Below are 14,190 nucleotides of genomic sequence, written 5' to 3' on the forward strand. Positions count from 1 at the left end.
AAATGTGGACACAAATTGTTCACCAAACCACTCGAGCTAAGATCCTTCAACATAATTGGTATGTGACACTTACTAAAAAACATTACTAACAGAAACAAAAAAATCAATATATATATATATATATATATATATATATGCGCTATCCCATGGATATAATTTTTCTACTTTCCAATATGAAAATTATATATATAAAGAGATATTTGCTATCCATGGATATAAATTTTATATGGAGGCATAGTTTAACTTATAGATCAAATAGACTTTTTCATCCGAATCGAGCAAAATAATTTCAAGAAAGAATGTGTTTTTTTTTTTTAAATGCATAAATAGATTCAACACCATAACGTAAACTCAAATTTTTAAAAATCTCTACTAAATTTTGATTAAAATTAACTTAAAAAAATGTCATGAAAAAAACCATTTTATCTACCTATATATAAAAATTAAGAATCAACATAGATCAATATTAACCCATATTTATCAAATTTCAAAATCTTAATACATCTCAAAAATTTAAGAAGATTTACCCTTAAAAAATTTTAATTTCTCCTAACATTTAATAAATCTAAAATTAATGTAAATCTATATAAATATATAAGAAAATAAATTCAATATTTTTATTTTTAATTTGTTGAATCACTACTCATTGATAATCTCTACAACCCCTATCAAATTTAAAAGAGCAAAAACAAAAATCAAATTTATGTACTCATTCACTTCCCCTGGAAATGAATATCCAACTCTTCCTCAATACCGACCAAGTAATGTTTGGTCGGTCAACTTTAATCGCAACTTTGCACACTGAATGCAGGAATTGTACCGTGAGATTCCAGTTTCGAAGTATGATGCCGAGGAATTATCGCCAAAATGTATGAATTGCTGAAGTACTCGTCATGCACACTTACAGGGCTGTATTCTACCCACAGATCTCCTTCACAGCACAGCGTGAAACACAGACCATCTTGGCGCCAGCTCCATGCAACTTTTCAAAATTGCAAGAAAAGGTAAAACACCATGCTATGTATAAAAGAGGTTTTACAGTATATGTTCAGTCTACATTTTTAATTTGCATACGAAGAGCTTGTAGTTAGAAATCGGTGAATAGTTTGCGAAAGTTTTGGATAATGGTTTAAATGCGGTCGAAACTGTGGGCAGAAATGGAATCGCTGTCATGGAATGCTGCCATAGCCACTAGCTTGATTTCTGTTAAAACCCTCAGATGGGCTCCACCCCGGCCATCTGAGTCGGTTTCTGGTTACAACGCGGTTACATGTGGGAGTAGCAGAGGGAGCCACTCAACGAGAGTAGTCGCTGCCGAGAAAATGTTGCGGCCACCCCTTCTTGGATGGAATTTACCGGACGTTTGGAAGCTGCCGCCTAATCTGCCGCCAAGTCCAGCCCTCTCGGATGGAAACTGTACGTGTTTTGTTTACCCTCTTTGAATTCCAGCTGTTACAGTTTGGTATCAGAACACCTGGGTTCAATTTGACGGGCTTCTGTGATACACGTGAACTATTTTGAAATTTATGCATAAAATTCGATGGACTTCTGGATGCATATGAAGTATTTGATAATATCTCCGAGTGAACTACCAATATGGACTCTATAATAGCTGGTTGACAATCAAGTCAGAGATTCAGCAGGCCCCTTCGTTGAGTCAGGAAACCATAGTATACTTTTGCAAGGGAAAATCTGTGGAGAAACTCTAGGGGTGCTTCCCACGTTCATATTTATGGATAAGATTTCTAGTAAATCCATGCATCCTCACATTCATATTCATGGATGAGATCCCTAGTAAATCCATTGCAGGCTAGTGTGTCTCACCTGGGATTCGAACTGGGTAGTTTCTGGCGTGGAACTAGTCAAATTCCCCTAACAACATTAAGAATTAGTGGAGCTAGCTTCTTGGCCAACTATCAAAGTATACCTATGTGCAATGTTTTCTAGGATTTTCATTCTCACAGTTAACTGTAAGCATGGGTGGACGTGTATGTTTGTGTATTTATGTAAGGCATTCTTCTATGTTCAATGCCAGCAAGTGGTATTGGCCTACAAACATCTAGTCTCTAGTAGTTCTGTAGAATATACATGGGAACACCACTGTACAAAAGATCTGGACAGTTTTGGTGAGCTTTTGTTTTGCTGTTGTGTTGGCATTTTCATAACCTTTCTCAATGGTATGATGGATTGGGGAACTTGTGGCGTTGCCATTACAGATTTATGGAACATAGTTCCGTCCCCTGTATTCTCAGCAATACCTAGATGATTGCAATTTCACATTTACTGATCTTCATTGCTAGAATTTATTAAAAACTATACAATGTATTCACAGACCTGATTGGACTTTATCATCTTCTTCTTCTTTTTTTGCTCTTTTGGGTTCCTGTAATGTTTATGACGAAAGCGTCTTGAAGATCTTAAGGTGGTCAGCTGGTGATAGCGGAATTCCTGGTTGCTCCTATAATGGCAAGTGTGAATGACCATGTTTACTCTGACTTCAGTTTTATCACTTGTTTTTCACTGCTTATGCTTTATCTCTTGCTGTCTGTCATTTCGGCATTAGCTTGGTCTCTCTGCACAAGCCTCCACCTCATCACCACATCCGCATTGTCCTTGACTCTGTGTCATGTTTTGCCTATTGATCTTTCAAACCGATTGGCTTAGGCACATAAAATTCCTGTAATGGAAGGCTTATGTATGGCTGGAATGAACCTGCACTCAGTTTTCAACCTAGAAATTGATAGCTTTTCTTAGGCAATGGATACATAGACATGATTTTAGTACAAAAGGTAAACCTCTAATTCCTATTGGCAACACAATATACTTACCCATTACATGAGCAAGGTAGTACAAGCATATGAAAGTTATAAACTGTTAGAAACAAGGGGCAAATGCCCATCACCTATTGCACACAATCACAAAAAATCACCACATCAGAACTAGAGTTGAGAAAACCATCACCCAAAAAACTCCAGTTTGAACATTTGCTTTCATTGTTGAAACTTGATGTTCTATGCTGTAACAATTGCTTAAAAAAAACGAAACTCCAAGCTGCAATATCAGTTAAGCAATTGTAGATAGAACATACACCATATAAACCATATGCAAGATAGAAGACAGCCAAGAACACAATGAGACACAGAGAATTTAGGTCCAATGACCAAGGCAAAACCCACAAGGGGAAAACCCAACCAGATTCTTCTTGTATTAGAAATCAATTGTTTCGCAAAGAAATATAATACAATGAGAGAATGAAAAAGTTCACCAAAATCTGAAGGTCTCTGATAGCAGCAACTGATGCAAACACTGAATCACTTTGGCTCACCAAATTATGCTCTTACTCTCCAAGTCTCTCTCTCACTCTCTCAATCCTTCTCTAGTCTCTCCAACTCTCTCTTTCACAAGTTCGAAGTCTCCTTTCACAATGCACAAGTGAGTAAAAGTGAAGATAAGAGACACACATATATAAGAGCAAGGAGTTCGAGTCATGAAGGAGTAACTCGCATGCCTTGAGGGAGAGTTACATATGCCATTTAGGGAGGTATGCATGCCTTTGTAACTCATGCCATTAAGGATGTATGCTTGCCTTTGTAACTCATGCCATAAAGGAGTACACATGCCTTGAAGGAGAGAGTGTAACATATGCATTGAAGAGTGCATAAGAGGAATCTTTTATGACGAGTCTTTAATGCGTGTAAGAGGAGTGCTATGATAAGTCTTTAATGTGCATAAGAGAGTGTAAGAGGAGTGCAATGAATCCATTAAGAGAGAGAGAGGGGTACGAGTGCCATCAAGGGGAGAGAGAAATGCGAAGTGGCATGATTGAGTGCCAAGTAGGAAAGGTGACATGAATTTCTATTTTGATAATAATAATAATATAGTATCATATGGATAATAATAATAATATTAATGATAATATTGATGATTAAGTACAAGCAAGGTGATTTACCATTTTTGGAAAGTCATGCTTGAAATGATAGACATGTCTTTCTATTTTCAAAAAGTCACTCTAGAATAGTTAGAAATGAGACTGTATTCAAGAAAATTCATCCCTTAGCTGCCAATTTTCAGCACTCCCTCTCAGCTAGGGAGGAATTTCTTTATGAAACAAGGATCTCTACTTTGGAACAATGATGTTACAATCTAACGAAGAAGAATCACCATAGAAGAGATTCATCCATCACCCTATATTCACTTGGGGGGATTACCACTTGACAAGGATCATGCACAACCAAGTCTCATCTCTGCTTGGGGGGATTAACACTTGTTAAGTGTTAATTTTAGGTATGTTCTATGCTTAGAGCAATTTATTTCAATTTTCACAGTTAGCTCAATATCTTTTTCAGATAAGCAATCACATCAGCATTAAAGTAAACTGCAGATAGAACATAAACATAAATCGCAGAAGACAAGCCAAGACAAGAGGACACAAGATGTGGTGCTAGCCAGGGACAAACCCCAATGTGGGGAAACCATTGATCAATTGTTCTTATATGTTCTTCAATAGTTCAGCAGAGAGAGAGAGAGAGATAGTACATTTACAACAGAAGTCAACACTTTGACTTATCTAGATAAGAGCATAGATCATCTCTAAGAAGATGATACATGAGATCAGTGGAAGACATGCTGCTTCAACTGATTCTCCAAGGTGACTCCTTCACCTATCATCGTGCTGCATCTCGTCATCATGCTGCACCTCACTGTGTTGCACCATGCTGCACCCATCATCACAATGCTGGACCTCATGACTGTTGCACCTAATGCTGCACTGTTGTCCCATGTGCCATGGTTGAACCATGTTGTCCATGCTTGCTATCCCATTGTTTGCTTGCTGTACCTTGCATGCTTGCTGTACCTTACTTGCTTGCTGTCCCTTGCATGCTTGCTGTCCCTTGCTTGCTGTCCCTTACATGCTCGCTGTCCCACATGGTGCACCTTTATTGCAACATTCATCATCACTGTGCTGCACCCTTATTACAATGCTGACACACCTTATTATATCATGCTGCTGCACTTGCATTAGTTCACTGTTAGGGGATTCTCTGATTGTCACATTGCTGAACTGGTAAGCGTATTCTAACAGCTGTTTGGACAACCTTCACAACATTTGTCCTAAGGCTATGATCACTCTTCTCTAACTTTCCTAAACCACACGTTGGCTTGTTATACCCCAACAGTCACAACTAGCCCTTACGCCCTCCTTATTAGCCTTAACATAGACCTGTAGGTGTATAAGGGATTGCGGCTTGCTACGACAAGCCCAACCCTTGTTGTGGTAGCCCTTTCCAGGGGTTCTATCCCCACGAAACAGTTCCTCATGCCTTCGGCCCTCAAGAGCAGTCCGTGGCATCCAAGACAGCCTCTAGGCCTCCACCAAAGTGACCCAAAAACAAGCTACTGCTCCAGTAATTAACTCGGCCTCCATTGAGGAACTCGGGCCTCCTCCACGCTGTCTAAGATCCTTCCTCTCTTGTTGCGGTTAGAGCTTTCATTCTTCCATAGACTGCGTTAAGGTTCTAGGGCATCCATCTAGGGTAGAGACCCTTTTCTAATCTGCGTTGAGGGCTTACATTGTTGCCCTTCTTGACTGCGTATACCTCTTCATAGGTTATGTTAGGGCTTCTCCAAAGGGCAGCGTTAGGGCTTCTCCATAGGGCAGCGTTAGGGTTTCTCCATAGGGCAGTGTTTAGATCTCTCCTCCATAACTGCGTTGAGAGCTAGATCATCCTCCTTAGGACCGCGTTAGGGCATCCTCCTTGGGACTGCGTTAGGGCTACTTCCTCCTAGATTTCTGATGCAAGAGCATGAGACTTGGAGGGAAAAGACTTCAAATTTATTCCAAAAATACAAAAAAATCTACAAGCAAAGTAGTGGGATCCTTTAGCCATCAATTTCCATGTTTTTCTAGTTAAGCATAGAATTAGAATATAGGATTAAATCATGATGTAATAAGTGTTAAATTAGTTAGCTGTAGTGGAGATTCTCGAGGAGAATACCTCGCAGAACAGATAGGATTAGTTAGCCTAGTGGAGATTCTCAAGGAGAATGCCTCACAGAACAGATAGGACAAATAAATTTTAGCCTCTGTTTTAGGATCTGGTTGTTAAAACGAACTAGTATTTATGTAACTTTCATGCTATTGTAAAGGGATTTTGACCGAGTGGGTTTATCTCGTATCGCTGAAAAGAGCTGGACATCTTTGTGTATTGGTCGATCCCGGAGGCGTTGTGACCTCCAAACCCTTTCTATGCATCTGAACACTTGTTTGTCTGTTGAATCTGGTATTTATGCGTATCTTTGGCTTTCATGCAGCGCTTTCTTTTAAGTCTTTACAACAGTGGTTCGGCCTGGTTTTCCAGTTAATACTTTGATTGAAGTCTATTTGAGTGTGCTTCCTTCATATCGGCGTGCTCTGTTTCCAATTTACGCGTCGTTTTAGTCCCGTAAGCTAAATTCTGGTTTACACTAAGAAACAACGAAAAACTTAGTCCGAATTTGGAATTCGGACTTGAAATCTTGTTAAGTGTGGCTGATATCCATATCGGGTCTGTAAGCACTATCGCATCACAGCGCTTCAGTGGAGAGGAACTGGCCTTTTGAACAGCCAAAATCCAATATTGCGATACAACCGGATCTGAAATGTTATAGAGGAGAACTTATATTCTATCGGGTCTGTGAAGCCCTATCGCATCGCATTGTTATGTGTAAAGGGAGCGTTGAAACTGCCGATTGTGATCGCCGATAATGCTATAGTATTATCGCATCAGGGAATCGCTGATAGGAAGTGCCGATAGTGTTATTCCACTTCTTATTGGAATAAACCCCGTCGATAGTGTATTTTGTGTGTTAACGCATTTCCGTTGGGAAAACAACGTCGATAGTGTATTTTACGCATAATTGCGTTGTTGCCATTTCCAACGGCGCCGATAGTGTATTAAGTAATTTCTATGTAATTATAACGCCGATAGTGCTAAAAAGGGCCTCTGTTATGAAATTGCACCCGATAACAAGGGTTGGGCCAATTAAGGGAAAAGGATTGGTAATAGTGGCTAAAAGGGGAAAATTTATAAAACAGTCAGTCTAGGAATAGATGACTGATACTCCAGTTGGGATTGAAGAAGGGATTAAGCTAGAATTAGAGGAAATTGTATCAGGGTTTGAACGTTTGTCCATATTGCCTGCACCCAGGCCACCATTAGTGGTATCAGAGCAACCTGTTGACACTGAATTGAATATCAGAAGCAAGAGAAGGAAATTTAATATGGCTTTTAGAGTTGGAAGAGGACGAGGACGTGGTAGAAGAGGACGACCAGTTACAAATGCTGAGGTGATGGAAGCTATGCAACATATGCAGGCTAGATTGGAAGCATTAACAACAAGGAGAAATATAGATGATGGGGATGTTAGTGAGCCTGAGGTTGAAGTTGAAGGAGAGGAGGAAGCTATAGCAGTTACTCTTGAGATGAGATTCTTCTAGTCAGTGTTGAGATCCACAGCTAGGCCAAAGATTGAGGTTTCAATATATGAAGGAGGATTGAATCCAGAAGAATTGATAGACTGGATTAATGGCATGGAGAAATTCTTTGATTATGAAGAAACAGAAGATGAGAAGAAAGTAAAGTTTGTTGTCACCAAGCTAAAAGGACATGCAACACTTTGGTGGGATGGAGTGCAGGTAGAAAGAAAGAGCCTTGGCAAGCAACCAATCAGAAATTGGAATAGGATGGTAGCAAAGCTAAGAGGTAAGTTTCTACCAAGTAATTATCAACAAACCTTGTTCAGACAGATGCAGAATCTTAGACAAAGGTCTATGACAGTGAGAGAATATACAGAGGAATTCTATAAGGTAAGCATAAGAGCTGGACAAACTCAGGATACAGATGAGAAGGTGGCTAGATATGTGAATGGTCTTAGGATGGACCTTCAAGATGAGATAAGTATACTGTCTCCTAAAACAGTAGAAGAAGCTTATCAGATGGTACTGAAAGCTGAAGAAAAACTCATGAGGAAGCAGTCTGCCAGAGGAAGAGGTACTTTCCGAGGAAAAGGAAGTCAAGGTGGTAGAGGAAGATCTACAACACCTAAATATGGAGCTAGCAACAGCTCAAACTAGCATGCACCCACAGGAGGTGATGCAAATGGAAGAGGGAGTTTTTCTAGAGGAAGAGGAGGCAGAGGAAGAGGAAGAGAAGTAAGATGTTATAGATGTAACAAACTGAGACACAGAGCTTTTGAGTGCCCAGAGAACGCAGAAACAAGTCAGAGGAATGCAATTGTTGCTCAAGTTGAGGAAGAAGCAGCAATAGTGACAGAAGAAGAAAATGTACCAAAGAGAGGAGAATCTTTGGTAGTCAATAAAGTTTTGCTCAAGCCAACAAAGGAGATAGTTGAACCATCACAAAGAAAGACTTTGTTCAGAACAGTGTGTAAGGTTCAAGGGAAATGTTGTCAGATGATCATTGATAGTGGCAACACTGATAATTTGGTCTCTACAGAAGTGGTGGAGAAATTGAAGCTGAAGACAATGAGACATCCAACACCTTACATGGTGTCATGGTTACAAAAGGGACATCAGTTGTTAGTGAATGAACAATGTGAAATGGAGTTGCAGTTGGGCAAGTATAAGGATAAAATTGTATGTGATGTGATGCCCATGGATGTGTGTCACATATTGCTTGGAAGACCTTGGCAATATGACAGAGGAGCTATGCATGATGGGAAAAGAAACACCTACAAGTTTGGTAAGGATGGTGTCAATCATACATTGCTGCCTATGGGAGAAGAAGATGCATCAGGAAAGAAGACTGATCCAAAAACTCTATTACTAGGAGGAAAGGAATACTTACAGCAGATTGAAGAGAATGAGGTAAATTTTGCTGTAATTTGCAAGCCCAAGGTAATAATGACTTCTACTAAAGTTTTTGATTTACCCATTGAAATCCAAGAAATGTTGGACAACTATTGTGATATCATTGTTGATGATTTGCCTAATGAGTTACCACCCATTAGAAGAATTAGCCATCATATAGATTTGATTCCTGGAGCAAATCTACCAAACAAAGCAGCTTACAGAATGACTCCCACAAAAAATGAAGAGGTTAGGAAGCAAGTTCAGGAACTGCTTGACAAAGGACTGATCAGAGAAAGCTTGAGTCCTTGTGCAGTACCAACAGTGTTGAGTCCAAAGAAAGATGGAGGCTGGAGAATGTGTATTGATTCAAGAGCCATCAATAAAATCACAATTAGGTACAAATTTCCTTTACCTAGAATTGAAGATTTGATGGATTGTTTGAGTGGAGCAAAGTATTTTACAAAACTAGATCTTAAGAGTGGGTATCATCAGATAAGGATAAGAGAAGGGGATGAGTGGAAAACTGCTTTTAAGACAAATGAAGGATTGTATGAGTGGAGAGTAATGCCTTTTGGGTTGTCAAATGCACCAAGTACGTTTATGAGACTCATGAATGAAGTTCTTAAAGAGTTTATTGGTAAATTTGTAATAGTATATCTGGATGATATATTAGTTTACAACAGGTCTAAGGAGGAGCACATGAGACATCTGAATTATGTCTTACAAAGGTTACAACAAGAGAAATTATTGCTGAATTTGAAGAAATGTTCATTCATGAAAGAGGAATTAGTGTATTTGGGTTTTGTTGTTTCTGCTGAAGGATTGAAGATGGATCCAGAGAAGATCAAGGCAATCATGGAGTGGCCTTCACCTAACAGTGTCTTTGAGGTAAGAAGTTTTCATGGTCTTGCTAGTTTTTATAGGAAATCCATAAGGAATTTTAGTAAGATCAATGCCCCTATTGTTGAGACTATAAAGAAGGATAAGCAACCATTTAGATGGACTACTGAAGCAGAAAAGAATTTTCAGCTGTTGAAGAAGAAGATCATTGAAAAACCTATTTTGGTTCTCCCTGATTTTAGTCAACCTTTCCAAGTGAAATGTGATGCCAGTGGAGAAGCTATTGGGGGTGTTTTAAGTTAGGAAGACAGACCTATAGCTTATTTTAGTGAAAAGCTGAATGATTCAAAGAAGAAGTATTCTTCTTATGATAAAGAGTTCTATGCAGTTGTGTAGTCATTGAAGAAGTGGAGACATTATCTAATGTCAAAAGAGTTCATACTTTATTCAGATAACCATGCATTGCAATATATTATGCAGTAGCCAAAGCTTAACCAGAAACATGCTAAATGGGTAGAGTATCTTCAAGGTTTCCATTTTGTCTTGAAGCACATAAATGGCCAATCAAACAAAGTTGCAGATGCCTTAAGTAGGAGAAATGTATTACTTCAAGAGAGTCAAATTCAAGTGTTGGGTTTTGATTTTCTTAAAGAATTGTATGAGACAGATTCAGATTTTAAAGAGGCATTTGAAGCTTGTAAGAATCCTGTTTTAATGGATAGGAATAAATGGTTGGATTATTTCTTACAAGATGGACTGTTGTTTAAAAGAAATCAGCTGTGCATACCAAACTGTTCTATGAGGGAGAACTTAATCAAAGAGAAACATAGTGGTGGACTTGCAAGACATTTTGGTATAGAGAAGACTTATGAATAGTTGAGTAGATTTTATTTTTGGCCGAAAATGAGACCTGAAGTGGAAAAGTATGTGAAAACTTGCAAAGTCTGTCAATATGCAAAAGGAAGAAGCCAAAACACAGGTTTGTATGTTCCATTACCAATTCCAGATAGGCCTTGGGATATGGTAAGTATGGATTTTGTTTTGGGCTTACCAAAGATTCAAAGAGGAAATGATTCAATTTTTGTTGTAGTGGACAGATTTTCAAAAATGGCACATTTTATTCTATGTTATAAAACTAGTGATGCTACTCACATTGCTAATTTGTTTTTCAAGGAGATTGTAAGATTGCATGGGTTGCCTAAGGGTATTGTTTCAGACAGGGATTCCAAATTTGTTCGACATTTCTGGAGGACATTATGGAAGAAGTTGGGAACTAAACTGAGTTTCAGTTCTGTCTATCATCCACAGACTGAAGTTGTGAACAAGAGTTTGGGTAATCTTTTAAGGAGTCTTACTGCAGAAAATCCAAAGCAATGGGATCAAGTGTTGGCACAGGCTGAATATGCATATAATGACTCACCTAACAGGAGTACAGGACAGAGTCTATTCCATATAGTTTATGGAATGCATCCAAAAGGAGTATCTGAGTTAAGAAACTTGGGAAAAGATGAGATGAGAAGTGCAGAGGGAGAAGATTTTGCTTCAGAAATGCAAGCAGTGCATGAACAAGTGAAAGAACAGCTACAGGATAGCAACATCAAGTACAAAACCAGAGCAGACATGAAAAAAAGAGAGGTGAACTTTGAAGTTGAAAATTTGGTTTTAGCACACTTAAGGAAGGAAAGATTTCCAAAGAAGGAGTATAACAAATTGAAGTTCAAGAAAATTGGACCATGCAAAGTATTAAGCAAATTTTCTGCAAATGCATATGAAATTGAATTACCCTTGATGTTGGAATATCTCCAATTTTCAATGTTGCTGATCTGTACAAGTATGAAGGTGAAATTGCAGATGATACAGAAGAAGACCAAGAGACACAGGAAATTGACTGGGTAAAACAGTTACCTACAACAAAAGAATTACAGCCATAAAGGATTCTGGACAAGAAAGTGTTCAAGAAAACCAGAGGACAGGAGTACTTTCAGTATTTGGTCAAATGGAAGGATCAGCCAATCGATGAAGCTACTTGGGTAACAGAAAGCATACTACGGAAATTGCGCAGTTCTGTAAAAGAGCTCATGGACAAGAGCCCATGAAGAATTTTGTCCTCAGGAGTCTGATGCAGGAGCATGAGACTTGGAGGGAAAAGACTTCAAACTTATTCCAAAAATACAAAAAAATCTACAAGCAAAGGAGTGGGATCCTTTAGCCATCAATTTCCATGTTTTTCTAGTTAAGCATAGAACTAGAATATAGGATTAAATCATGATGTAATAAGTGTTAAATTAGTTAGCTGTAGTGGAGATTCTCGAGGAGAATACCTCGCAGAACAGATAGGATTAGTTAGCGTAGTGGAGATTCTCGAGGAGAATGCCTCACAGAACAGATAGGACAAATAAATTTTAGCCTCTGTTTTAGGATCTGGTTGTTAAAACGAACTAGTATTTATGTAACTTTCATGCTATTGTAAAGGGATTTTGACCGAGTGTGTTTATCTCGTATAGCTGAAAAGAGCTGGACATCTTTGTGTATTGGTCGATCCTGGAGGCGTTGTGACCTCTGAACCCTTTTATGCATTTGAACACCTGTTTGTTTGTTAAATCTAGTATTTATGTGTATCTTTGGCTTTCACGCAGCGCTTTCTTTTAAGTCTTTACAACAGTGGTTCGGCCTGGTTTTCCCAGTGTTGCGAAAATCGCGATTTTTTGAGTTTGGCGATATTATCGCCCGATTTTTACATTAATTTTTTTCACAAAAAATCGCGATTTTTTGGGAAAAATTCTTTGGAAATATATATATATATATATAGTCACCTGACACGGGGATTCGGGATTCATAGTAGCAGATTCGGACACGTTGACCCCCCTGAACAGGTCACGTAAGATTCGTTATATATATATATATATATATATATATATATATTTAAAAATATATATATAGATATATATTTAAAAATATATATATATATTAAAAATTAGATATTTCTTACACAAATTTTAATTAATGATACAAATTTATTGATTTCAAACATAGATTTTCATCTATAGCATGCATAGTACATACAAAATTCAATTACATGTTAGTGGTCACTGGTCACATAAATCATGATTCATAATTCATAACTGAAAGACAACTTACAACTACAAAATAGTAAGATAAACACACTGACAACTGTAGTTTTCTCATTAAGTCATCAAATCAAAATGTGTTACATAGGTAGTGCTGGTGCAATGCCAATGGCAAATAGAAATAGAAAACATAAAACAACTACAGGTATACAAGCCTCAAGGCATCAATCCTCATCATTAGCATCAGAATCAGCATCAATGTCCTCATTGTCATGGTCCCCACTGCTCTCCTCTACATCCTCCTCCTCCCTTGTATCCATAGTCGCCTGTGCATCTGCTGCTGTGGAGGATGACCCCTCTAAGTCGTCACATCTAACAAGCTCTAGCACTAGATCATTGAGATCCATGTTGGCCAATGCCAACTCAACACTGGTGTCCAGACCCATATCATCAAGAAAGACATCCCACATCTTTGTCTTTCCCCTCAACCACTCTTCCCTCTGCCTGTAAATAAGATGAAGGTTGGTGTGCACATACACCATTGTCTCTGCCCTGGACTGCTCAAGCCTACTGTTCTTCACACTATACAAATTCCCATATGTGCTCCAATTCCTCTCGCAACAAGAGGATGAAGTTGCCTGAGAGAGGAGCCTCATGGCTAACTGCTGAAGAGGAGGGCTTGTTGCCCCATGATTTGCCCACCAAGAATAGGGCTTCTTAGCCCCCTATCTCTAATCACATCATAACCTCCAAATCGACCAATGCCAATGGAAAACTCTGCAAAGGCATCCTCCACCTCATCAAGCAATGCACTATCATGAAAAATCCGCCTGAATGCCTCTTTCCTCCCTTGTGAGATTTCACCATCCATGTGAGGAGGGAATCTGCGGGAAGGTCCACCATTCAGCCACTCATGGCTGTAGTATTTGGGGTTCAATGAGTGAGCCAAACAATGTAAAGGTGTACAATTCTTGTCCCATCTGCTGACAAGAATATTCTGTATAGTATCACAGAAGGCCTCTGGTGATGTCTCATACTCGGGGCATTCACTCTGTCGAATAATGCTCCTCACAAACTCAATCATGGAATCCCATCCCTCATAAACCTCTCCTAGGATGGGTTTGTCTGTATCTGCAAATCGAAGCAAAGAAATGATAGGGTCCATGATCCGAATAATTAGATCCACCCTCTCCCACCAAGCATCATCTAGCACTGTGTCCTTCACTCTTTTAGAGGCTACCTGATCTGTCTTTGTCCAAAAGACCAAAACTCAGAAATAACCATGGACCCAAGAGCGGTCTTGACCTCCTTCAACCTCTTCAACATCATGAATGAAGAGGCAAACCGTGTATCAGCAATATTCAACAATGATAGATTGGCGTACTCCTTGTAGATAGTGAGGGCATTTGTATGATTTTGCACAAAGTTACG

The 14,190-nt window shown here is 38.8% G+C and overlaps 1 protein-coding gene across 4 annotated transcripts in view; it reads left to right on the plus strand.

The window, feature by feature from the left end:
- The first annotated feature begins 679 nt into the window (after positions 1-679).
- LOC149207365 (bifunctional protein FolD 2-like) overlaps positions 680-14,190 on the plus strand; it is a 165,026-nt gene continuing 151,515 nt past the window's right edge. For 3 of the 4 annotated variants that reach the window (XM_089395699.1, XM_089395697.1, XM_089395696.1), the window contains exons 1-2: positions 682-1,004; positions 1,156-1,416. In XM_089395699.1, coding sequence (XP_089251825.1) covers positions 977-1,004; positions 1,156-1,416 — 289 coding nt within the window. In that variant the 5' untranslated portion in view covers positions 682-976. Of the gene's footprint in view, positions 1,005-1,155; positions 1,417-14,190 lie in introns of all 4 variants that reach the window. The other variant, XM_089395698.1, reaches the window with a different exon arrangement.

The sequence above is a fragment of the Pinus tabuliformis genome, chromosome 1_2, assembly GCF_031772625.1.
Source record: "Pinus tabuliformis cultivar Carrire ecotype Pingquan chromosome 1_2, CPIR1, whole genome shotgun sequence".
Classification (NCBI taxonomy): Eukaryota; Viridiplantae; Streptophyta; class Pinopsida; order Pinales; family Pinaceae; genus Pinus; species Pinus tabuliformis.